The 25,102-nt window shown below is 43.8% G+C and overlaps 1 protein-coding gene across 1 annotated transcript in view; it reads left to right on the top strand.

Annotated features, from left to right (window-relative positions):
• Positions 1–9,955, top strand: part of ANXA3 (annexin A3) — a 28,081-nt gene extending 18,126 nt beyond the window's left edge. The window contains exons 8-13 of the mRNA XM_006133863.5: positions 430–486; positions 2,818–2,911; positions 4,407–4,502; positions 5,339–5,397; positions 5,639–5,761; positions 9,449–9,955. Coding sequence (XP_006133925.1) covers positions 430–486; positions 2,818–2,911; positions 4,407–4,502; positions 5,339–5,397; positions 5,639–5,761; positions 9,449–9,508 — 489 coding nt within the window. The 3' untranslated portion in view covers positions 9,509–9,955. The remainder of the gene's footprint in view (positions 1–429; positions 487–2,817; positions 2,912–4,406; positions 4,503–5,338; positions 5,398–5,638; positions 5,762–9,448) is intronic.
• The last annotated feature ends 15,147 nt before the right edge of the window (positions 9,956–25,102 follow it).

Raw genomic sequence — 25,102 nt, 5'->3', positions numbered from 1 at the left:
TCAGGAGCACTAAATCCAGAATTGGAAGGGTCAGGCTTTGTGTCCTACTCCCGTAAGAAGCAGAGTGATGCGGTTTCCTCCTTTATCACTCTCCTATTGGAGCCCAGCATTGTTGATCATAATGAGAGGAAGCCATTACTCCTGGCTTGTTTGGAGAGGGGATGAGGCAGTGAGAAGAAAGAGCAGGAGTGGTCGCTTTAGCCTTAAACTACATGTAAAGGCTCAGAAAGACTCAGCCTTCCTCACATACCCTCTGACTGACTTTGGTATAGCAAGATAATGGCTAGAGCTTCTTTTTCATGAGCCACAATAATTATCCTTGGTTGTAGCAGATAGATTGAGAGGTGTGACTGTATTTGAGACCTGGTTTCAAATTCTGTACCTTTTATGGGCCTCATTGCTTGCTTTAAAGTTCTCTCCTTATTGCAGGGCAGAAGAGAAGAGACTGTGAAAGTGGATCAGCATCTTGCAAAAAAGGAGGCAGAGGTACAGCAAAGCAAAACGGGCTGAACAGGGATGTGGTTGGCATGTAGGTACTAGGGATGTAATAGTGTAGTCGATTAACCGATAAGCAAAAGCTTATCAGTTAATGCTATAGACTACATGCATTTCCTCCTTCTCCCCCAGCAGCCTGGCTCAGTCCTGGCTTGCAATGGGTCCAGGACCTGCCCCTGCTGCGACTTTGCATTTAAAGTGTATTAGGAACCACGTGTGCAGGCAGCCTGGCTCAGTTCTGGCTTGCACTGGGTCTGGAAGCTCAGACACCTCCCCCTCAGATGGGCTGCTGCCACCCCATGCTGTTGCCTCTTTATCAGAGGCAGCACAGGGTGACAGGCAGCCAATCCGTGCGGGGAGCTGGTTTTTAAACTGACTCCCCGGCAGACCAGCTCCCACTTGGCACCCCACGCTGCTGCCTTTGATACAGAAGCAGCAGTGCGGAGTTGCAGAGGGCTCCTTGGGAGTGGGGCCCCAATGCACTGACTGCTGGCCCCACCCCGGGGACTATAGAATAGTCAAGTAACCGATAAGAATTCATGAGGTTACTCGACTAGTCGATTAATTGATATTTAACATCCCTGATAGATACAAAGTGTTATCTATTCAATGCAAAATTAGCTGCTAATCAGCATCTTATCGAGGTGGATTATCAAGAAATTGAGAGTTTTGAATATCCCAAAGTTAAAGTGGAGTGGGCAGAGATGCTATCGGATGTTTCAGTGGTTCCCCCTTCCATTTTATAATTGGTATTCTTCTTTATATAATTCAGTCTAGAGTACCTAGTTTCCAACAATGCATGGTTTCTCGCACTCCAAAGGTTACACTGGGGCTATGTCTAGACTGCAAGCCTCTTTCGAAAGAGAGCGTCTAGACTGCACGTTGAACTTTCGAAAAAGCGGCTTGCTTTTTCGAAAGAAAGCATCCAGTGAGTCTGGATGCTCTCTTTCGAAGAAGCCCTATTTACATTGAAGAACGCCTTCTTTCGAAAGAGGAACTTTCGAAAGAAGGCGTTCTTCCTCGTGAAATGAGGTTTACCGCCATCGAAAGAAAAGCCGCGTTCTTTCGATTTAATTTCGAAAGAACGCGGCTGCAGTCTAGACGCAGGTGAGGTTTTTTCGAAAAAAGGCTACTTTTTTCGAAAAAAACCCTGAGTCTGGACACAGCCTAGCTGTTTTATTATTGCCATTTTATCTGTGGCGAGAGCAGACATGAACACAGATTTCTTTGTGAGATTTCAAAATGGCCTATGGAGAGAGTTTCATTTTATTCTCACTTCCCACTCACCGTGTAAATCTTTGGATTTCCCCCTTCTTGCTGCCACCAAGGGAGGTGCAGAATTTGGGCCCTGTGATCATGGGCCTACACAAACTGCATGACTCACTCAAAACATGCTTAGAGGGACATGTGAGTGGTGCTGATGGTATCCATAAAACACCATCCCAGTTGAGCCAGTGAGAGAATTATTATAAAGCCTCTATATGAAGAAGGCCCCATATCCACAGATGCCCTTGGGTTCCTTAGAGCTTCCCCCATCCATTCCACTCTCTACCCTGAATAAAAGGCATGTTTACAAGGTCCAGATTTGTGTTTGGCCCATTGGAATTAACTCTAACATTCTCTTTGTGATAAATCACATCTTTCAGAAAGCAAATACAGGCTGAACCTCTCTAGTTCGGCACTCACCAGCCGTGGTCTGGCATGATTTCAGTTAGCTGGATGTCCGCTTATCATGGGTGTGGTCAAGTTTCCCGCAGTCCCATGAAGTATGTTTGCAGCCACCAGTCCTGTGTCTCAGTGTTCTGTGCTGTCATTTAGCTCTAATTTATTCCAAAATGTCTTCTAAGAGCCCAGTAAGCAGTGGAAGTGCTGGTAATGCTGCTAGACAATATTGACCTCCCGTGGTTTGGCAAATTCTCTTGATCAGCACCAGTCTGGTCCTGAGTGTGCTGGAGTAGAGAGAGCCAAACTGTATTTCCAATACTGTTGTATTCATGGAAAAAAATCTCCTCTACTTTAATAAATACGAATCCCTAAATGTCTGTCCCCCACAGTGTAAGATGTTCCAATGCCACTCAACAGACAGGCAAGTTCTGCTTTTTTATCACAACACATGTCAACTTTCCAGGCTTGCGTTTCAGCAGACCTCAACAGCAATGCCATGGCACCGCAATCAAATCCAGTACACTGCCCCCATTAACAGCCTTGTTCTCAGAAAATAGCGAAAGTGCCGAGACTAGTCTGAAGTGGCACAGCCACCTGTTTTTCCTGTGAGAAGTCTAGTCTAATGGCCACACTGATGTACTTCTTTCCTTGTAATAGGTTCTCTATAATGCTGGTGAGAAGAAGTGGGGTACAGATGAAGATAAATTCACTGAAATTCTGTGCCTCAGGAGCATGCCTCAACTCAAATTAAGTATGAAATCATTTTGTGATGCGTATGTGTAATTTCGATTGAGCTGCCATTCACTCTTCCTGTCCCGTCCTCAATTCATGGGTCCATCAACTTTTCTGAAGCTTGCAGAGTAAAAACCCCTGAGTTTCTAGCTCTTGTGGTTGTGCAGATAGACAGTACTGTGTCTGTTCCCATGTGAAAGGCTTAGTAAGTCAGCAAGCTGAAAGAATAGCTCCAGGATCCATGTATTGTCCTTGCTGAGTGTGCCACTTCAGTGTGTTTGTAGATTTCAAACGGGCTCTTCCTGTATTTTTTATTTTTATTCCCATTTTTGCAGGAGAAGAGATGGAAAATTTGATCTTAAACCCAGGCAGCAGGTCTTATTTTACTTCTCTATGTCTCCAAGGACTGTGTGGATTGCATAGCATGCTTTAAATGCAACTGTCTGCATGTAGCAATGCCAGGCAGACTTGGTACTGAGCAAACCTGTGATAAGGAAGTAGTTGAGTTTTGATGTTTTGCGAGTCTCAAAATGCATCTTTTCCTTACAGCTGTTGGAATGTGCTGCATGAGACACCCTCTTCTTGTCATAAAGAAACCTGTCTCTACTCCCAGTAGCATTAGAGTGTCATGCCTAGCTTTATGATTATTAAAGCAAGACCATTCGGTACACTGATTAACTGTAGCAGGGTCTGACATGCCGCATTAAAGAACAGAGGTGAACGGACTTGAGAGAGAGCAAGTGATGAGCATTAAAACGATGGCACCTGAAGGTTGTTTATTCCTTAGCAGAATTTCTACAAATACACACCTTGATTGGCTTAAAACAACGGCCAATGTTGCTCTCGTCCTACTGTGTGTGTTCATCAAAGACCTGATCCAAAGAATATTGAAATCAGCGGAAAGATTCCCATTCATTTTGCTAAGGTTTGGATCAGCCCCCGAATGGAGTCTGACTCATGAGAACATGGAGTAATTTCCCTCTGATTAAAAAAAGAGTAGTCTTATGGCACTTTATAGACTAAGGCACTTTTAAGACTACAAAGGTAAGTCGGAAAAAGATACACAAATTGTGAACCACAATTTGCGTATTTTTTTCTGCTTTTCTGTCAAAAGAGGCTTTCCAAAATTTGGCACGTCTACACGGCGCCAAATATCAGAAAAACCTGCTCTTTCGACGCATCCCTTCTTCCTCATAAAACGAGGTTTACAGGAATGGCGAAAGAGTGCATCCACTTTTTTGAACATCTTTCTGAAAATGTGGACGTGTTCTTTGGATACAGCATTGCTTTTCTGGGATAGTTCCGGTATCCCAGAAAAGTGCTGTAGTCTAGACATAGCCTAACAAAAATATGTAGTATCTTAAGCTTTCATGATACTATATATTTTTGTTAGTCTCTAAGGTGCCACGGGACTACTCGTTTGTAAAATTACAGACGGACACAATGACCCCCCTGAGACTTTTTTCCCCCGGGATAGTTTGATATACTTACTATGTATGTTTGGTTGTCTTTAGCATTTGATGAATATAAGAACATCAGCAAGAAGACCATTGAAGAAAGCATACAGGGTGAAATGTCTGGGCATTTTGAAGATTTACTCTTAGCCATTGGTAAGATTCTTTGGCCAGAGGGTGGGGTTGAGGGGGAGGGCGGATGACAAAAGGTAAAATGTTAATCTGTGTGTGTTAAATTACAGAGCTGTTTAGCTCTTGCTTGCAGTGCAGCAGTGTAATGCTTAATGAAGTAATACTGCTTCTAACGCTGATTTAGGTTTACATAAAGAGAAGATCTTGTTAGTTCTTCAGAAAATGGAAGGCGATGTTGGTGTTTATAAATAGTACGGGGGCAGCACCTTGCAACACCAGTCCTGGACAATGACGACTTTGTGCTAGGTGCTGGACATCAGGCACACCCTACCATAATTTTATACCGACAATTTGCAAGTGCCCAGAAAGCCAGCAATTCATCCTTGAGGATATTTTTAATGGTGACGCAAAGGACTAGTTGTACAGGTCACCAGACTTCACCTACTCAGTGTGCTGAACCATCTCTAGAGCGCTCTGGATTTTTCAGGGAAGGCCTGGAGGTTCCGAGAAGTCTTACCGTTCTTAACTATAGAAATGTTTGAACTAAAACTACGTGGCCAGATTCAGACCTAATACAACTGGCTTCATGTAGTTTACCAGCATGAAGCATGCACAGGAAGAGATCTATGAAGTGAATACAGCATTCACCAAGTACCTGTGTATATACCTGTTTTGTGCGTGCATGCTGGGTATTTGCTGGCATGTACAATTGTATTTACTTAAGTACAGCCAGATTTTCAAACCTGTCCTGGCTGTGCATAATGGAAGTGAGTGAGGGCTTGTAAGCCAAAGAAAGTTTGTATGGTGATACTGTTGAAGAGCAGGCCATTCTAACTAACTTTAAACTTTTCTTTTAATAGTTAAATGTGTGAATAACACGCCTGCATTCTTTGCTGAGAGACTGCACCAGTCTTTGAAGGTAGGTTTTCAACTTCCATATCCATCCTGGAGCGCTTGTCAATCTTTAAGAGAATAGCTAATTTCCAATAGTAATGTCAGTAAATAACAAATGGGACTGATTCCTTACCACAGATAATTGTTGGAGTCCTGTTAAGTGGGGAGGGCAATGCTATTTCTAAACGGAGATGCTGATTTTAGTCTAATTTACATAATGTTTCATACAGTGTATTGTACTATGTAGCTCTTCTCTGTTTTATCAGGGTGCTGGAACTGATGAATTCACTCTTAATAGAATCATGGTTTCCAGGTCAGAAATTGACCTGTTGGATATTCGAGCAGAATATAAGAAGCTTTATGGCTGCTCCTTGTACTCCGCTATAAAAGTAAGAATTATTTTAATGAACTATTTTGTATACTGTAAAGAAGTTATGTAACATATGTGCCACCTCATTCAGTAGAACTTTTTTCAATATGTTTCTCTATTTTGGGGAATGTGTAAAAGTTTTATATTTGGAAGCTCCAAATGTGTTACATGGGAGTAAGCAAGGAGGTGTTAGAGGAGTTTGGAAAGGATGTGGTATAGCTTCAGCATCTGTGTTCTGGATAAAATGGAGTCAAATGTCAATTGGAGAGGTCAGAAAGCTGGTGACCAGGGGCAGGAGATGACTACAAAATAGAGAAGAACGTTAGCTAGTGCACCCGATATTTAGTGCATGCTAGACCTGTCCTCTTTTCTTAGTTAAGACAAAACATGAGTTCTGCAAACCTAAATTGGTCGCAAATGGAATCAATAAGCTGGCACTGATAAATTCTAAACAAATTGATAGTTCAAAGAGCTCTGGCCTATTCAGTGAGTTTAATTACTGAACTCATATACTGAGGAACAAATATGCATGGAATAACAATGCTAATATCTAGTACACAAATATCAGGCGTATTTAGTACTATTTAAATACTAGCCAATTAGCCCGTCGTAAGATGGGATTTTCAGGTCTCTCCTCCACATCAGTCTTCTCTCCTGAGCCTCCGGTCTCTCACTCCATCTCTCTCTCTCTCTCTCTCTCTCTCTCTCTCTCTCTCTCTCTCTTCTCCTCCTCCTACTGCCTCCCCCCGCCCCCAGCTCTCCTTCGCCTCCTGCCTCTCTCTTTCTCTTCTCCTCCCCCTCCTGCCTCTTACTCGGTGGACCACGGAGCCCAAACAGTCACTTGCACCACTTGCTCCCACACGACGACCTGGCTGAGCAGCGCACAAGTCAGCCGAGCACCATGGCGGGAGGCGAAGGGGGGGGTGGGGTGGGGGGGTGACGTACACGGCCAGGCCCCGCCCCCGGCCATATACGTCACCGCCCCGGCCCCCTTCCCCTCCCGCCGTGGCGCTTGGCTGACTTCTGCGCCGCTCAGCCGGGCTGCTGCGGGGGAGCAAGCGGCTGTTTGGGTACCGTGCTCCCCATGCAGCACAGGCCACCCAGAGGGAACAGCCAGCATTTCAGCAACAGCACCGCCCAGAGGGAACAGCCAGCATTTCAGCGTTACAGACTCTCAGACATTGGGCTACTATAGATATGATTAATCCAGCCTTCAGAGGATCTTGTATGCCACTTGCAATATAATAACGCTACTGTACTGTAGCTTCCAAATATTTTGTTTTCTTTCATTATTACCCGCACACTACTGCAGAGTATGCATAGTCTTAGATTCTTGTCTTCAGGAGAGAGTTCGACTGGATTAACTAAAGATGTGTTGAATTCATGCAAACCTCTTTTCTGGATTTTTTTTGTTTGTTTGTTTGTTTTTTTTGAGGGAGGAGGGTACTTGCGTGGCTTAATGCAGTTTGGTTAAATTTAGGAATCTGTGTGAACTGAACCAAAATAAGCCTGGCTTAAACTGAAATTGATACCCACACTGCCTTTTATAGCAATTTTTAAAAATTACATCTTTACTTCAACTAGTACCACTTCCTGTGGTCAACATTTTTCCAACTTGCTGTCTACAGTCAGGCTTCTACATTTTCATTGACGTTCAAAAATAAAAATGGCCTGACTTTCAGAATTACTGAATCCTGCAGCTCCCAGTGATACTGGAAAGTGAGAAGACTCATTTGAGTCTAAATCTAGATTTTTGGTATCTGTCTTTAGGCACCAGAGTTTGAAGGTGTTGGCTTGTTTGTGTTTATGGTTTTCAATAAGGCCAGGTCTATACTAGGGGAAAAAGTCGACTTAAGATACTCATAGCTGAAGATGCAAATAGCGTAGCTGGAGACAACCCTACCTTAAGCTGATTTTCTGTGGCCTCCCCATTGTAGGAGGTCAATGGGAGAAACCCTCCCATTGACATCTCTTGCTCCTCACAACCCCATGATCAGGGTCAATGGAGGCACCATCTGCAGTCAATTTAGCGGGTCCTGACTAGGCCGACTAAGGCAAACCCCAGAAGATCGATCTCTAGAGCATTGATCTCCAAGTAAGTATAGACAAGGCCTTAATTACTTTCTGCTTGTCTTTCAGTACTGAGTGGACCAATTAAGTAATTAGCTCAAGTGAATTGATTTTAAAACTAAAAACCTGCCCATTGATATTTTTTTTTTAAACCATGCTGAGGCTTTGTAAAAGCAACTTAGAAACATTGTGCTATTGCAAATGTAGATGGAAAATGTATAACAACCGAATAAGTTTGTTTTTAATACTACTTCTGGAAGACTCTTATGACTTACATATAGCTCCTAGAAGATTTACCTGACATTGCTCGGATCCTTCAGAGCAGGGGGATGGGAGTAGTGGGGGGGGGGTGCAGGACTCAGGGGCGGGAGTTCAGGGCTGAGCGTGGCCAGCGGCCGCTTCCCAGTGCAGGCCTGGGGCAGCTGGGGTCATCCTTGTTTGCTGCCCCCCTGTGCTCATTCTGGGACTATAATTCTCCCTGCAATCGCAGCCCTCCCTTTGTTTCTCATCAAACAGAATCACATTCCACACATATCCCATTGTCCTGGCACACCCAAACCCCTGGTGTGTTTTAAGGTATGATCAGAGGAAGCTGCATTCCAAATTTGGTGGCCCTACCTCTTACCATTTAGGAGGATTTCTTGAACAAACAGACTCAGAGACACAGACAGACATACAAACTCTTTCATATATATATATATATAAAAAACAAACTCTCTCTCTCTCTCTCTCTCTCTCTAGTCTGTAGATTGGCAACAGTATTGAAAACTGAGGCCCTTATCTTTGAAACACTTAACTGTGACACTTCAGTCGCAAATAGCTCCATTGACTTTGGTGGGACTGGTTATTCTCAGAGTTAAGCATGTGCAAGGGTGTTTGTAGTATCGGAAGGTAACAAAGTCTTCAACATTTGACCATTCCCTTAAAAACAAAATTGTTGACAATGCACAGTTGATTTTTAAAACATATACAAAGATGACAATTTTTTACACGCCAGCCAAAATTTGCCTGAAATCAGGAAATGTGTATTAGGCACTTACGAGATTTAAAAGCACACATCCAATTCTTTCATATTACAAACCCCGAATGGAGAACAGCCTAATAAAGCATTTCAGGTTTCTTGACCTAGGGAAGTTCACTATATTAGAAGGTAATGTTTAGATGCAAATATAGTAGAGGAATTACTAACGTCCTGCACTTGTCTTGTTTCACCATAGATGTATGTTCAGTGTGTACTTCCAGTAGAAAGTCTCCATGTAAATCTGAAATGCTAAGAATGAGAGAACTAAAACGGGTACCAGATATTCTCTTCAGCAATTCAAGGTTTTAAAATGGGGACAATATAATTAGCAGCAAATCTGATACAAACCCCTCTAATTTTTTAACGTGATTTTTATCCTCACTGGTTGAGTATCTTACTGCAGCCATGATGGAGTAAATCTTTTTCTCCAAGCAGATGGGAATTCAGGTATTGATTTCAGGGAGAGGATCAGGTATCTTATTTCCTCGTAACATGCTGTTGTGTTGACCCTAAAAGGGGCTAGGGGAGTAGTGCAGGAGAAATAGTTTTCAAAGTAGCAAACAAAGCATAAGGTGATCCTTAATACTGTCACTTTATTATTTTTCCTCTGCACAGTCTGATACCTCTGGGGACTACGAGACCACACTACTGAGGATCTGCGGAGGGGATGACTGAAAGTAGAATCATAAGGCGCACAGAGCTATTGCTTTTTCTGCAACCTACAGTAATGCTTCCCGTGAAGCTTTTTAAATGTTATAGTAAGCATAAAATTGCAATGTGCTGACTGCATTCTCATCGAGTAGCATAATAAACAGGTGTTTGTTTTAGGGCATCTCTTCTGGCTGTTTTCTGACTGCGTACTGGCCTCTGGATAAACTGCTTAAAAGAACAGAAGTCAGATCTCCAGCTATACACTGTGCTCCCCTGTAAACAAGAAATAGTCTGTAAATAGTTGCCACCTTTCTACAGCATCAGAAAAAGTGACATTGTCTTGCAGTAGGGGCAGAATGCAACTCAGTGAAAGGTCAAATGTATAGATACACAGGCTGTGTTTGGTTGCTTGCATTGGTGAACTGATTGTGTAAACACTGGATTCTTCTTAAATAAAGTTAATCCAAGGAGCTCCCTTGAGGATTTATTTTATTGTAATAGTATTTATGACCCTCAATCAGGAGTATACCCCCTATTGTGCTAGGTTCTGCAGAAACATGGCCAGACTGGGCAGGAGCTGAAATGGTTGGAGTCCACAGAGGTTAGTTACTGAAGTGTATGTTAACATAGCATAAATATAATCTGTAACCTGGAAACTTAAGCTTCAGAGGGGTAGCCAAGTTAGACTGTAACTGGAAAAACTTAAAAAACAAGGAATAGTCTTGCAGCACCTTAAAGACTAACAAAACATGTAGATGGTCTCATGAGCTTTTGTGGGCACAACCTACTTCTTCAGATGAAAAATGGGTTTTACCCATGAAAGTTCATGAGATCTTCTACATGTTTTGTTAGTCTTTAAGGTGCTGCTAGATTATTCTTAGGGTTTTTTTAAAGTTTTTCCTGCAAACTTAAGTGCAGGACACAAAAGAAAAAGATGGTTTCAACAAACAAATAGGTGGTACAGGGTAACAATGAAGCAATACTGGCCAACATTGGGAACCTGAGAATATAGAGACAAAGTTGCTCTGGGGGTATAATTTGCATTAGTGTGTTCAGAGAGCCAGGCAGAGCTATAGACACAATTGATCTTTACACACTGCCAGCTGAGGGCCTTTTGGGAGAAAAATGAAAGATTGTGGAGGATGGGAGGAGACAAGTGGACTGGGAGAAATCCCTTTGTTCATTAGTCTGGAAAGTCGTAGTGGCTGCAGGCCCCCTGGAACATCTATTCTGAATATCCTATTAGCTACGGGCTTGCTAAGCAGAGCTCATGGCCATTCCTGAACAAATAAGTAGGTCGGAGCCTGTACAAAGGATGTTTCACATGAGAAAACTGAACAGTTGTTCACTTCAAAACATTCTTCAGCGAAATGCCAAGTGAAACTAGAGCTGCAGTTGGGCTGGTCCTACGAGGAGTGAAAAACGGTTGCAACTGGTAACTTCCCTCAGAGCCAGAAGAAATGTGCATGCAGTTGCTGTGCTTCATTTCCACACTGCTCACTTCCTTAATCCTTTTTTGGTGAGCAAGCCCTCTTGGTGAGGTGCACAGTAACCGCGTGGTCTTGTGTGCTCCCTGTTGGATGTTCCCTTAGTGCAGTTTTATGCAGCTTCCACAAGGTGGCAGGGTCAGTTAATAGGGACCTGTAATAAGCGGAATTGGGTGTTTTTTTTTAAAAGCTGGTTTTAAGGTTTTGAGTGCTGTGGGGATTTGGGGTTTGTTATTTGGAGGTTGATGGCATATCTGGGCTTTGGGTGATTTCAATATAGTTTTAAAATGGTGGTAGGAGTGGTTTTGGTGACTGACTAGTGTCAGCACATATGTATGTTATTGGAATACTAAAATCCTCCTTTTCCCAATCCTGTTCACTCCAGATTTATGAGCTTTCTAGTTCACCCTCTTGACACATCTTGTGTTCCAATTTTTTGTCCCACGCTGGGATATGTTTCAGTGGTTCAGCACAAGAATGTACCACACCGAGGCAACAGAGGCCACGGAGAATGGAGAGAGTGAAAATGACCTTTCTAATCATGTAAGTACGCATAGAATCATAGAATACTAGAACTGGAAGGGACCTTGAGAGGTCATCAATCCAGTCCCCTGCCCTCATGGCAGGACCAAGTGCCATCTAGATCATCCCTGATAGATGTCTGTCCAACTTTCTCTTGAATATCTCCAGAGATGGAGATTCCACAACATCCCTAGGCAACTTACTCCAGTGTTTAACCACCCTGACAGTTAAGAAGTTTTTCCTAATGTCCAAGCTAACCCTCCCTTGCTGCAACTTGAGCCCATTGCTTCTTGCCCTATCCTCAGAGGCCAAGAAGAACAATTTTTCTCCCTCCTCCTAGTAACATCCTTTTAGGTACTTGAAACCCGCTATCATGTCCCCTCTCAGTCTTTTCTCTTCTAAGCTAACAAGCCCAGTTCTTTCAGTCTTCCTTCATAGCTCATGTTCTCTAAACCTTTAACCATTCGTGTTGCTCTTCTCTGGACCCTCTCCCAATCTTTCTTGAGCAGAAGGATGACTTCTCGTGTCTTGCTCACAAGACTCCTCTTAATGCTTCCCAGAATCATGTTTGCTTTTTTTGCTATAGTGTCACACTGTTGACTCATTTAGCTTATGGTCCACTATGACCCCTAGATCCCTTTGTGCAATACTCCTTCCTAGACAGTCGCTTCCCTTTTTGTAGATGTGAAACTGATTGTTCCTTCCTTAGTGGAGTACTTTGCATTGGTCCTTATTAAACTTCTTCCTATTTACCTCAGACAGTTTCTCCAGTTTGTCCAGGTCATTTTGAATTATGACCCTAATCTCCAAAGCACTTGTAACCCCTCCCAGCTTGGTATCATCTGCAAACTGAATGAGTGCACTCTCTATGCCAATATATAAATTGTTGATGAAGATATTGAACAGAACTGGTACCAAAACAGACCCTTGCAGAACCCCACTTGTTATACTCTTCCAGTAGGATTGTGAACCGTTAATAACTACTCTCTGAGACAGGTTATCCAGCCAGTTATGCACCCACCTGATAGTAGGCCTATTTAGGTTGTATTTCTCTAGTTTATTGATAAGAAGGTCATGCAAGACCGTATCAAATGCTTTACTAAAGTCAGGGTATACCATGTCCACTGCTTCTCCCTTATCCACAAGGCTTGTTATCTTATCAGATTGGCTTGACGTGATTTGTTCTTTACAAATCCATGCTGGCTGTTACCTATCACCTCATGATCTTCCAGATGTTTGCAGATGAATTATTTAATTACTTGCTTCATTATCTTCCCTGGCACACAAGTTAAATTGACTGATTTATTTTAATGTGTAAGTTAGTATTGTCTGCTGCAAAACCAGAAGTACTAAGAATACGGAATTTTTATAAAAATGCCTCCTCCTCTCCTTTTGAAGTGGATTAGCTTGTTTTGAAGGGCAGTGTTACTCCCCCCTCCCCCCTTCCCCTTCCAGCTTTGGCTAGTCTGAGTAGGGAGCCAACTTTCCTGCAAATGGTAGGATTACATAGCATGGTACAAAAGTCTTATAGCTATGACTGAAAGCTGTAGTGTAATAAGATATTGGTTTCTAGCAAATCCTGTTATGTGCTAAAACTTTGCTCAGCTGTAAGAGACTCTCTAATTCATCTAACACTGACCACTTTGTTCAATCCTAACCAGCACTTCACACGAAATTTCTCATCGCCGCCCTGTTCTTTAGACTTCACACTTCGCATGGTCATGCTAGTACACATTACTGTAGGAACTGGAGCAGAAGAGGACTTAATGTTAGAAGAATCCATTTAGCTAAGTTCCCTGGCAGCTGCACAACTGCCTATTTAGTGCCACATGAGCACTCAAAGAACCCGCCTAAGGACCTGCCACAGCTGCGGGAGGGCCACTCCTCTCCTGACCCAGCCCTGAACCTAGCCTAGCCTCCAGACTATGGTGTCTTGAAGAGGGGTGGCTTGAACCCAGCACCAGCTGGGGAGTCCCTGCCTGCAGTTCTGCCACGAACCAGACTTCGTGTGGTTGGGATGCTCTGCCCTGCCTTGAATTCATCCGTGGCAGGAGCACCCTTCCCCCAGTCACAATACTAACATGAGCCAAATTTGCCATGGGCAAGGCAATCCTACCCTGGCTCAAACTGCAACTGGGGTAGCCTGGACTTGCTGGGACATCCCTACCCCCAGCCCAAATGCAGGCATGGCCAGGGTGGCCCAGATCTACCGCAACCAGGGCGCCTCTACTCCCAACTAGGGATATCAAGAAGCATGTAATTTATTAATCGTGTTTGTCAATGACACAATTAATCGATAAGGGAGAGCACTCGGTCCCGGATTGTGCTGGGTCCGGCAACTACCTCCCTGCAGCTCTGCAGGGAAAGTCATTTAGGAGCCAGGCAGCCTGACCCAGTCCCGGCTTGCACCAGGTCCAGCAACTGCCCCGCTGCAGCTCTGCTGTTATTGCAGAGCCGCAGCAGGGGTAGCTCCCTGGACCCAGCCCGAGCCAGGACTGAGCCAGGCTGCCTGCCTGCCCTGCTCCTAAATGACTTTCCCTGCAGAGCCGCGGCGGAGGACGGTGGGGGGGGGGCGGTTAGTTCCGGGACCTGGTATCAGCCAGGACTGGGCCATGCTGCTGGCCAGCCTTCTAAAAAGTTTACTGGCAGGGGTGGGGATGCATGTAGTTGATAGCATTAACTGATAGTCATCTCCGGTGCTCACACTTTTTGGGCTCCGGAGCCCTTTACGTGTGTAAAAAATTTATGCGGCGCCCCAGCGGTCCATCGATTGTATGTGTTGTACCTATCGATATTTCCAGTTTGTCAATCTTGTGGAGCCCCTGGCGATGTCTCCGGGAGCCCTGGGGCTCCGCAGAGCACAGTTTGAGAAACACTGATCTACACTATTACGTCCCTAACTGCAACCCGCACCCAGCTGTGACTGGGACAGCCCTCCCCCAGCTCCAACTTGGCCTCAAACCTGCCAGGGAAAGGAAGGGACCCCTGTTATGCAGTCCCAGCCCTGAAGCTGTGGTGGCAGGGAGAGAGACCTCCCCACCAACCCAGATGCTGCTGTGAGGAGGGAGAGAGCTGGGAGAAATCCTCTCTCCTTGCAGTAGCCTCAGAGCATCCTCTTTTACCCCAAACCCCTCACTTGGCCCCACCCCAGAGACCGTAACTCCAGCCCTCTTTCTCCCAGGGCTGCCACGTGAATTTTGGCCCCATCCCACATGAAGTTTATGTGCACAAATATTAAGATGTGTCAGAACAAAATTCATTCTGCACAGGGGTGAGAAAAATTAGAGGGAATGCTGATTTGGGGAAACTTAAACTCCCTGGTATCACAAGACCAAGCTACAGGAGGGTGATTTTTGTGATCCAGTTACTGGATTGGGACTCAGGAGCTCACTGAATCGGTACCTTGGCTTCCCAGTACGTGTGACTAGGAGTGGTACCTTCAAAACATTCCTGTGAGAGAGCTAGAGCTAGAAGGTGCAATATGTAAACAAAGAGTGCGACTGCCATCCGAGCATGATCCGCCTAGCCCATGCATGAGCCTTTCTGATTAATTAAACAGCAGTCAGTCTGTGGATGCTATATATCATGGTGTGGCGGGGTAGCCCCGCCACTCCTGGAAGCGGCTGCGGCACGGGGGCGTCCCGAGACAGGAGGGATGCTATCAGGGCCCAGACGCCAGGGCGCCGGGGAGGACAGGCGCTCGCTCGGGACCGCACCGAGGGTGACGTCATCGGCGCGCCTCAGGGGCGGGACGCTGGCCGATGACGTGGGGCGAGACGTCATCTTCCCGCGCCCGGCGGGAGAAAAGATGGACGCTGAGCCCACGGGGGGAGGGGGGAGTCAGAGGGAGGACGGAGCAGCTCCGGAGGAGACGGAGCACACCGGGTACTGGCGGCCCTGGGTGCGGTTCAACCCAGGGGGCCCGGACAAGGGGGTGGACGCTGGCTGGGAGGAGAGAAGTGGCCCAGGGCGGGGCCGCGGAACCCGAGAGCGGGGGAGTTTAGGGTTTGCAGACCCCCCCCCCCGTTGTGAGTGAGGACAAGTGTCCTGACTCTAGGGCCCTGGGTCGGGGTCCGGAGCGAGGGCGGGCCCCGTTTCCCCCCCCGCTTCCGCCAACTGGATAGGCTATTGTGTGGCCGGTGCTTTAAGCAGCGTGGAGGGACGAGTCACGAGTGTGGTACTATTAGGGACAAGAGGGGCGCACCCGGAGGCGAGGCGGCTAGGGGAGGGGGGGCCCCCCCTTCTGTCCACGGGGGCGTCCTACACATGGCATGCTTTAAAACGACACTTAGCTTTAGGTGCTCACTTAAGTTCAAACTTATCTCATACTTCCCATGTCTGGGTAACTTTGACCATTGATCGTCTAACACAAAAAGCTCTATTTCTGAGCTCTTTCATTAAATGATGCGTATTTTCTAATACTTCAGCAACTTTGCCTCATTCTTGTATTTTCCAGCTGCAATATGACACCGTGCTTATTTCTTCCAGAATTTTAGTCTGGAAAAAAACATGACAAGAACTACACTGACACTTTCTAAATGCCTTACATAAAGATGAAGCTTCATCTTGCTCTTTGGGTTTACTGGTCTCCAGAATAATTTGAGCCAAGACTTTAAGTATAGCTCTGTGTGGCTATCTCAAGCCAACCCCCTAATAAGAAGGGTGACCTCTAGGACAAAGCTTTTTCAGAGCTAGGTTGGGTTTGCTTACAGAAGAAGACAGCAAAGGCCATCAATGCTATGATCAAAAAGTGTATATAACTTCTTAGCTAAATCATAACAGTTTTGAAATTGTGAATATTGGAACAGAATATTGGACTCTAGATTCAAAATGTGTGCTGCCCAGTGTCCAAGTCTTGCTTTAGATTGTTGCTTCTGCCATTCTTCCTTGTACACCAGAACAGATTCCACTCACATTCACAATGCTACTCATATCCCCGTCCTTCTCGGTTCAGTAGCCCTGGACCATTGTTTTCATTGCTCTTGATGTTACTTTCAGGATTAGGACTGGATTGTCCGTTCACTTCCTGAAATCCAAGCAAGAAATTCTTTTTGTCTTTCTATGGCAACATACTGAAAAACCTTGGCCTATTTTGATTGACTTTGGATAAGTCTTTTGATTGTTTCAGGGAGTAGCCGAGTTAGTCTGTTAAGAAAAAAACAACAAATGGTCTGGTAGGACTTTATAGACTAACAAAACATGTAGATGGTGCCATGAGCTTTTGTGGGCACACAATACCAGCTACATGTTTTGTTAGTCTATAAAGTGCTACTACACCATTTGTTGTTTTTTTCTTTTGATTGTGTTCATTATCACTGATTACAATGGAACATTCTTGATGTCATTAACAATATTTTCTGTAACTTGGTGTGATTGCAACTGTATGATCTTGTGTCGAATTTCTGTGCTGAGGTTCCTTGTCAAGCTGTTTGTTTGCTTTACCAGTAATCTCCCTTTCCTTATTTTTGATTCAAGATCTTTGTCAATGGTACTATGCCAACCACACTGACTGTGTATCAAGCAAGTTTTAAAATAATAATCCAGATGTTCTGTGCATCAATATTTCAAGAAAAATGCCACCAGTCTCTCATTTCTCTTAGCTATGCCAAATAAATGGAATTTTTTTTTTCTGTTCCTCAAAAAGCCGACAGTGTTGGCAGTTACATTTACCTAGCACTGGGCAATAGAATAACCAGGTTTTTTGCAATTTTTTTTTATTCCAGCCTTCTGTAGTTTCAAAATAAGATGTTAAAAAGCATCAATTTGGCTTAGTTATATAGGAATGGTCCGTCAGTGGATTTTTCTCAGAACAACTCATTTTGGACTTCATTCAGCTGCTGCAGGGTATTAATGTATTTTATTTCTGAATCAGATCGGCTCCTTAAAGGTTATCCAATTGTCTTGTGCTGCCAGGGTTAAAAACATTTTCACCTGTCACTCATAAAGTTGTTGAGGGCACATCTGCTGTAGTAACACTTTGCCAAAAATTGATGGGTTTTTTAGTAAACTTTGCCGTTTGCTGCCTAGTTTTCCTTTGCTTCCTTCACTTAGCAGCTCCAGTCAGTTGTTTCAATGTTTTTAAACCCGTGCATACATTTCTAACAATACAAAGAAATACAGTGTTTGCTTTGCATTTGGTGCCCAGCCACATGAAAGCAGTTTTGTCACAAATATTTGAATCCTGGCAGAGTCATATCAGCTCTAATGAAGTAGTATCATGCAGCTGTCCCTGCTAGTCTTTCAGGTAAAACCGTAACATGTTTCCTGTCTGCTAAATCTAGTAGACTAGTTGCATGGACATTCTGGTGAGAAGGGTGTTCTTCTAAGCACTGCACAAATTAAGCAATGAATGAATAAATTAATGATTCATCAGGGAATGTCCCCTGCTTCAACACAGTGACCAATGATTTGGGTGCCTGATATTTAATTTACATGAATGTAATGAGGCCTGGTTTTCAGAAAGTCCTAAGCACCTGCTCTCTGAACAAATCAGACCCATTCTCAATTGTCTCAAATGGGGTGCCGAAACAGAGGCTCACAAAATCTCTAGTCACTTAGCGGAGTCTTGGTCACTCTTTTAAGCAGCCTGTTTAATTTTAGAATAGTGATAGAGATGTAGCCGTGTTAGTCTGGTGTAGCTGAAACAAAATACAGGACTATGTAGCACTTTAAAGACTAACAAGATGGTTTATTAGCTGATGAGCTTTTGTGGGCCAGACCCACTTCCTCAGATCAAATAGTGGAAGAAAATAGTCACAACCATATATACCAAAGGATACAATTAAAAAAAAAAGTGAACACATATGAAAAGGACAAATCACATTTCAGAACAGAAGGAGGATGCGGGGTGGAGGGTCATTAAAAATTTGGAAAGGGGAGACCTGACGTATGGTTTTGTATTCAGCACACCAATAAGTGATCCATTTGAAATAAGATGATTGTCTATAACAGGTCTAGTCTTGTTAACAATACAATTAAGACTGTTAAAATTGCTCATTTTAAGATTCAGATACAGCCAATGAACTTCTTGTCCAGGAAACTGTTGGTTTGCTCTGCATTGTGAACTATCACGTTTATTCCCAAATTAATATTGGGATTAAATCATCCCATCTAAATCTGGTTCACCAAGTGAGTATAGAACAAAATCTAGCAGCCACCTTGCAGTGAAATCTTTTGAGCAAGAGCTCAGTGTTTAAATGCCATCAAACTAGAATTTGGAGTGGTGATTTTTTTTTTTCAAACTGAGGGGGAATTCATACATAAATCTCACTGTTTATATCTCCTCCTACTGAGAGAAATATCTGAGAAAGCTCATTAGCATTTACATCAGCTCCTTAGATTCCAGATTTCTCAAGTGATGACTGACAGTAGAGCCATGTGCCACTTGAGACAGATGAGTCAAGGTCTGGGCTTTGAAAAACAAACTCTCTCAGTCTCCCCAGGCAAAGTTGGGGCTTGAAAAGCTACAGTAGTGCAGCTGGTACTCTGTAATGCCTCAGTGTAGATGTTACCTGAGCCAGCAGGAGCAGCTGTCCTGTTAGGGTAGGTAACCACCTCCCTGCGAAGCAGTAGCTGAGTTGATAGAAGAATTTTTCCATCAGCCTCACACAGTGTCCGGGTCCTAGAACCTGGGCTGCAGTCCATCGACATCCCAGTTTTACAGCCGCAAAGCCCAAGCCCTGTGAGCCTGAGTCAGCTAGCACAGGCCAATTGTGTGTTTCTACTTGCCTATAGGGCTACCATCGGGTACATCCACACTGCAGCTGGGAGTTGTAGCAGGTCTCATTTCCTTGAGCTAGTGTGCTAAAAATAAGTGTATCCACGGCAGCCTAAACAGCAGCTAGGGGGCAAGTTGCCTGGAAACGTACTAGGATCTCAGCTGGATTGTGCTCAGATGGTTAGCTTTTCTGGCCGTCCGTGCCCCTGCAGCCATGCTGCTCTATGTAGTGTATTGGCATGAGTGGAGTGAGCGCTGGTAAGTCTGTCGCAGTGATGTTCAGAGTCTGTTTTGTTACATAGTTACTGTTTCCCTTTTAGTAAGAGACACCTTGTATAGGTGAAATGGACAAAATTCTCTGCACCTAGGAATCAGAGTTGTCCTGCTCTTGTATTTGAGCTAGAGATGCAAAATCCCATTTCATGAGTTAACCAGCTGAACCTTGTGTTTAACCAATTCATTGGGGGTGAGAAGGAGGGGCTGGAACACCAGCCCCCTTCCCGTGGCAGATGCGGGGGCGGGGGACTGTTCCAGTCTCCACTGGTTAACCATAACCATTAAGCTGCAGCTGTTAACCTTTCACATCCCTAAATTGAACAGATCCCCAGTTGGTGAAAGTCAGCTCCAAAGACAATGTTGATTTACAATAGCGAAGGATCCGGCCCCTTCTTTATAGACAGAAGTTTTTATTGTTAAAGGGAGAAACCGGGATAAGGCTGCCTTTGGGGTTTGCTTTCTGGGTTCCAAGGCAAACAAAGGAAGGGTTTGGAAGGTTAAAATGCCTTGCAGAAATCAACAACCATTCATCACAGCTACCTATTGTTCATGATGCCGGTGCCTCTGTTAGTTTACCTTTAAGCAGAGAAATCTACAGATCAGATCTCAGACAAATCTTTAGCCTGAGACAATAAAGCCTTATTTGTGTGTCTGTAGCATCTTTGCTCCAGGATAGTGTGAAGTGCATCACATCTGTAGGGAAATGCATCTATTTGCGGCCGTGGAAGCAGGTCAAACACTCTATGTTAGCAGCATAACATAACCATGATTTTGGAAGTAAAGTAAAGGACAACTTCTTGAGCTGACATTATAAGGACTCTGAGTGGGCAGAATGTAAATGCTTCTCCTACCCAGCAATTCCTGTCAAGCTTCAGTTGTTTCCTTGTAATTATTAGTCTTAAATAGAATTTGAAATGTTTTTGTTGTGCCTTGGGATCTTTGCTAAGCCGTTCTATTTAGGGTTGGGTTTTTCGGTGCTGGTGGAGGAATTTGGATACTCTGTTCCCATTAGAAATTAGCTGGGTGTCCAAACTTCCTAGCAACTCTGCAAATCCCATCCGTAAGCTTTTGCTGGATATAGTTGACTTTCAGCTAGAAGAGGGCTAAAGCTTTGACAGTCAGGCATAGCTTTGACATATTTCTTCCACTGCTGACATGCAGCCACCTCTGGGCGTCCCAGCTGTAACGGTGAAAAGAAGAGTTGTAACGTAGCTAGTGAAAACTCTTGGCTTGTCAGCACATAGGGTGACCGAATCCTTCTTTAACACATGTAATACATTTTCACAGGACTGAGTTTTCATCTTTATTCCCTTCTGGTACATACTTAAAGGGGAGTAAAACCAGAAAGGTGCACAACTGTGGGGGAGGGAGAGTATTTCTTTTTTTGCTTGAACTTTGCAGAACATTTTTGCTCCACCATCAGAGAAGGTGAAACATACCTAACATCCCAAAACAAGAATGGAATTTAATGAAAAAAAGCATGGCTCTGAAATAGTTCGCTGCAAAAGTTGCAGGCACTTTGCAGAGGAAGTGTCACTTTTCTTCTCCTGGTTTAAAAGCAAAACTAAGATTAATGTGGGTGGAAACTACTTTCAATAGAGTAGAGAGATTGATTGGAAAATGAACCACAATTGAACTACTCAGCTTCATAATACTTAGGATTCCCTCTTATTTAAAGCAAATCTGAAATGGAGGTTAGTTTAGCAGCTGTTTGGTTTTTGTTTTGTTTGAAAAAATGAATACACGCTGTCTTCTGTCCATCGCTCTCTAACCTCCATAAGAGTTAGGGACTCGTGCGAAACACAAGAGCCCCTGTTTCCCCCAATTAAAAAAAACACTCCTTAAATCCTTGGACATCTTGGCTTAATTTTGGCTGGATTGAAACCCCTCTCTGGATTTCCCACTGTAGACTTGTAGGCATGAAAGACACCAATAGCAGTTCTGAGACGTAGATGCCAAATAACTAGGCTGGATGGTAACACTTTCAGCATCTTGCCGGGTCTGACTAAATCAGCATCCATAGCTTTGTATTTGGCAGAGCTGAATCTCAGGGGATAAGAACTAGATATTGGCAGGTAATTGTGTTCTTGCAACTAATAAACACAGAGTCGTAGATTTTTCTTTATAGGAATTGTTTCCATGGAAGCTAATGGATGCAGAAAGGGGCAATTTTCAGAATGGGGATGAAGTCAAGGTCTCTTATAGTGGTGTCAATGCACTGATGTGCCATTGCGCTAAATTGCTCCACATTGCCTCTCCTTCACATTTTACAGAGGGGAAATTTTCTCTGACTCATCTAGAATGCTTTCACTTCTCTTACAAGGAAAATACCTACTGTTGATGGATACAGTTTAATCATACTCTGCATGTGCTTAGCTAGACCCGGTTAAAAATTTTCAAAGGAAATATTTTCCTCTGGGGAAACACCATTTCACTTAACTCAAAACTTTCAATGAGGCTGTGACTTCTAGGTGTTTTTGTTTTCAGAAAGTCATTGAGGAAAAGCATTGTGGCCTTTTTTTGAAAGGGATGTTTCCATTTCAAAACAACTTGGAAATTAATGTTGAAATCTGAGCAAAGCATTTCAGTTTTATCAAAAGGGACTCTTTTGATTGATCCAATATGATTTTTTTCCCAAAGATTTAGTTTTGTAGGCAATTTTGAAAATGTAGTTTAATTCGTTTAGAACTTTTAGAAATTTCAAAATGTTGGCATTTCTGCCACTTCAAAAATTCCAAGTTTCAACTCACTTTAGTCTTTTACTCATCTAAAGTCCCAGTCTTGCTTTTGTGCAAGTAGCTTGGTTCCATACTACAGAGGTAGGGAGAAAGAACATAAGAACGGCTGTACTGGGTCAGACCAAAGGTCCATCTAGCCCAGTAGCCTGTCTGCCAACAGTGGCCAACACCAGGTGCCCGGCAGGGGGTGGACCGAAGACAATGATCAAGCGATTTGTCTCATGCCATCCGTCTCCAGCCTCTGACAAACAGAGGCCAGGGACACCTTTCCTACCCCCTGGCTAATAGCCTTTTATGGACCTAACCTCCATGAATTTATCTAGCTTCTCTTTAAACTCTGTTATAGTTCTAGCCTTCACAGCCTCCTCTGGCAAGGAGTTCCACAGGTTGACTATGTGCTGTGTGAAGAAGAACTTTCGCTTATTAGTTTTAAACCTGCTACCCATTAATTTCATTTGGTGTCCTTTAGTCCTTATATTATGGGAGTAATATCATTAATAGAAATCTAAACCTCATCTCTCTTCCCTTCAAAGAAGTGTGCCCCTAGCATCTTTACTAAAATATCGTTCTTCCACAGACATGTGATTATCACTGTTCAATAGTTCGGAAGTCCCCTATCAGGTGGTAGTGTTGTCCGTACTTTTAAGATTGATCCTAAACGCAGAGCTGCTAAGGTCTACATGTACTCTCTGTGCTCAATCCCAAATGTGTACATAGCTAAAGATACGTACACAGTTGCCACAAATGCACATGAAATTGTGGGTCACTAGATATCCAAAATGCTGTGGGTGCATTTCTAAATCCCTTGCCCTGTGTATGTAGTTAAGCATTTGCACTGATGAAATAGGAATTTTCATGCATAAATAAAAGTTTAAGTTGTGCAGTCAGATTAGGCACCTGCCTTGAAAAACGTGGTGCTAGCTGACAAAGTAATCCCTTTCACTTGTGCCTATACAGAGTTCTTATTCCCCTTTTGGGAATAATTGATTCAGGGCAGTTTTTTAGCACTCCTGTATGGTAGGGCCTGTTAATTTTGAGATGTGGCACCGATATCCTAGCTATGTCAGAGGCCCAGAAGAAGCTAGCAATGCAACACAACACAGGAGAAGAACTGTGCTAGAGTGAGTCCTGTATTGCTAGCACAGAGTCTCTTGTCATGGACAATAGCTGCTGGCAGAGCACTTCTATGTCAGAATTGGGAGAGCTGCCAATGCAAGCAAACTAGTGAGTTCACCATTGATCGCCAGCTGAAAACTGCCTTTCGCCACCGCTCTGCAAAAAAGGGTGACTCAGCAAAATGGATAATGGACTTCTGTGCAACCACACCAAAACAAAACAAAAAAGGCTGCTGGTCAGTTCGTGTGGCATGTGTCTTAAAGCCAACTTTCCTCTGCAAGGGAGAAACCCTGTATGTCAGCCAACAAAAGTGTGTAAAAGAGAAGTTGAACTGAAGTTGCCTTTACATGGTTTCCAAGAAAACTCGGAGATGATAGTGTTGAAAACACATTATTTGAAGTTCAGAAGTCTTGACTGGAGTAGCTATTGGCTACTTGAAACACCATTCTTTGTTGTTACAAGAATCATGGGATTACATACAAGTTCTGGAAGGCAGTGACTGATTTTTTTTTAACACAGACTCCAGTGTTTAGCATGGTAAAGGGGACAGTTACAACTGATGCACATGAAATTATCAGTTACTTCCTAACCCTTTTGGGGTTAGGGGAGCCAGACTTTTTGATTCACATCTGGTCACTTATTCAGGGGAACATCACAGTTTAGGGCCAGTTGGGAAACTGACTACATCCCTACGCATTAAGAGTACATCTACACTGCACGCTTATTTCAAAATAGCACATCTTCACTGCAGGGAAGCCTCAAAATGAGTCCGAGGCAGGCTTCCCTAATGTAGATGTGCTGTCTTGATTTAGAGCCCCTGGAGGCACCAGGAAGGAATAACTTAGAATGGCAGCAGTGGAGCATCTACACGTGCCTTATTTCAAAATAGCTATTTTGGAAGAGGCGTTATTCCTTGTAGAATGAGGTTTACAGATTTCGGAATAAGCCATCCGTTATTTTGAAATAATTTCAAAATAACGGAATGGCTACGTAGACGCTCACATTGTTACTTCACAATAACGCTAGTTATCTGGAAGTAGCACAGTGGAAATTTACATTGCACTGTTATCTCTGATAAAAGCCTGCTGAGGACTATGCTTTTCCAACATGCTTCATTTGCTTCATTTCCTTTTCCAGTATGCACCCAGAACCACTAACAACCCTTGTTTTGACAGTAGCTCAGAAGGACAGTAGTAGCCTATTGCTTTCAGAGGATAGCTGCCTCTCTTCCCTTTCTTACGGCCGATTTTAAAAGCCCTTAAACTTCAGCCTCAGTCGGTTTTATTCAACAACATTTAGTCATCGCTGTAGTTTAGTTTGGCCTCTTGAGTGTTATTGTCTCTGCTCAGGTCCTCCCAAGTCTCTCCTTTCTTTCTCTCTCACTTTTTGAGTGATGGAGATATTGGATGCCACTCGTAGGCTACCAGCTGCCTTGCTGTACTGAAGAAAAAAATGCTCCCTGCTGCAAAAATCCAGGAAGATGTGTGTCTGTGACCCCCAACTTAACTCACAGTAGGGGCCTGTGGAGAAGGAGTGTCCCAAAGCACAAGTTTCAGAAATAAGTGGAGCAGTGACAGGCTGCCAGCTCCTCTTCTGCCAGTGCCTCAGAAAACATCTCCCCTATTTCTGCACAGGGGTGCTACCCTGCCCCACCACAGCCAGCATATGCCCTCACCAGTTGAAATAGAAACAGGGTAGGGAGTCATCCTTGCTACAGTGAACAGTAAGGGTCGTAGAAGTGCTGACCCATGGCCCATTGTGG

This window comes from Pelodiscus sinensis, chromosome 4, assembly GCF_052426305.1.
Source record: "Pelodiscus sinensis isolate ZL-2025 chromosome 4, ASM5242630v1, whole genome shotgun sequence".
NCBI classification, from domain to species: domain Eukaryota; kingdom Metazoa; phylum Chordata; order Testudines; family Trionychidae; genus Pelodiscus; species Pelodiscus sinensis.
This window is presented reverse-complemented; position numbering and strand designations above follow the sequence as displayed.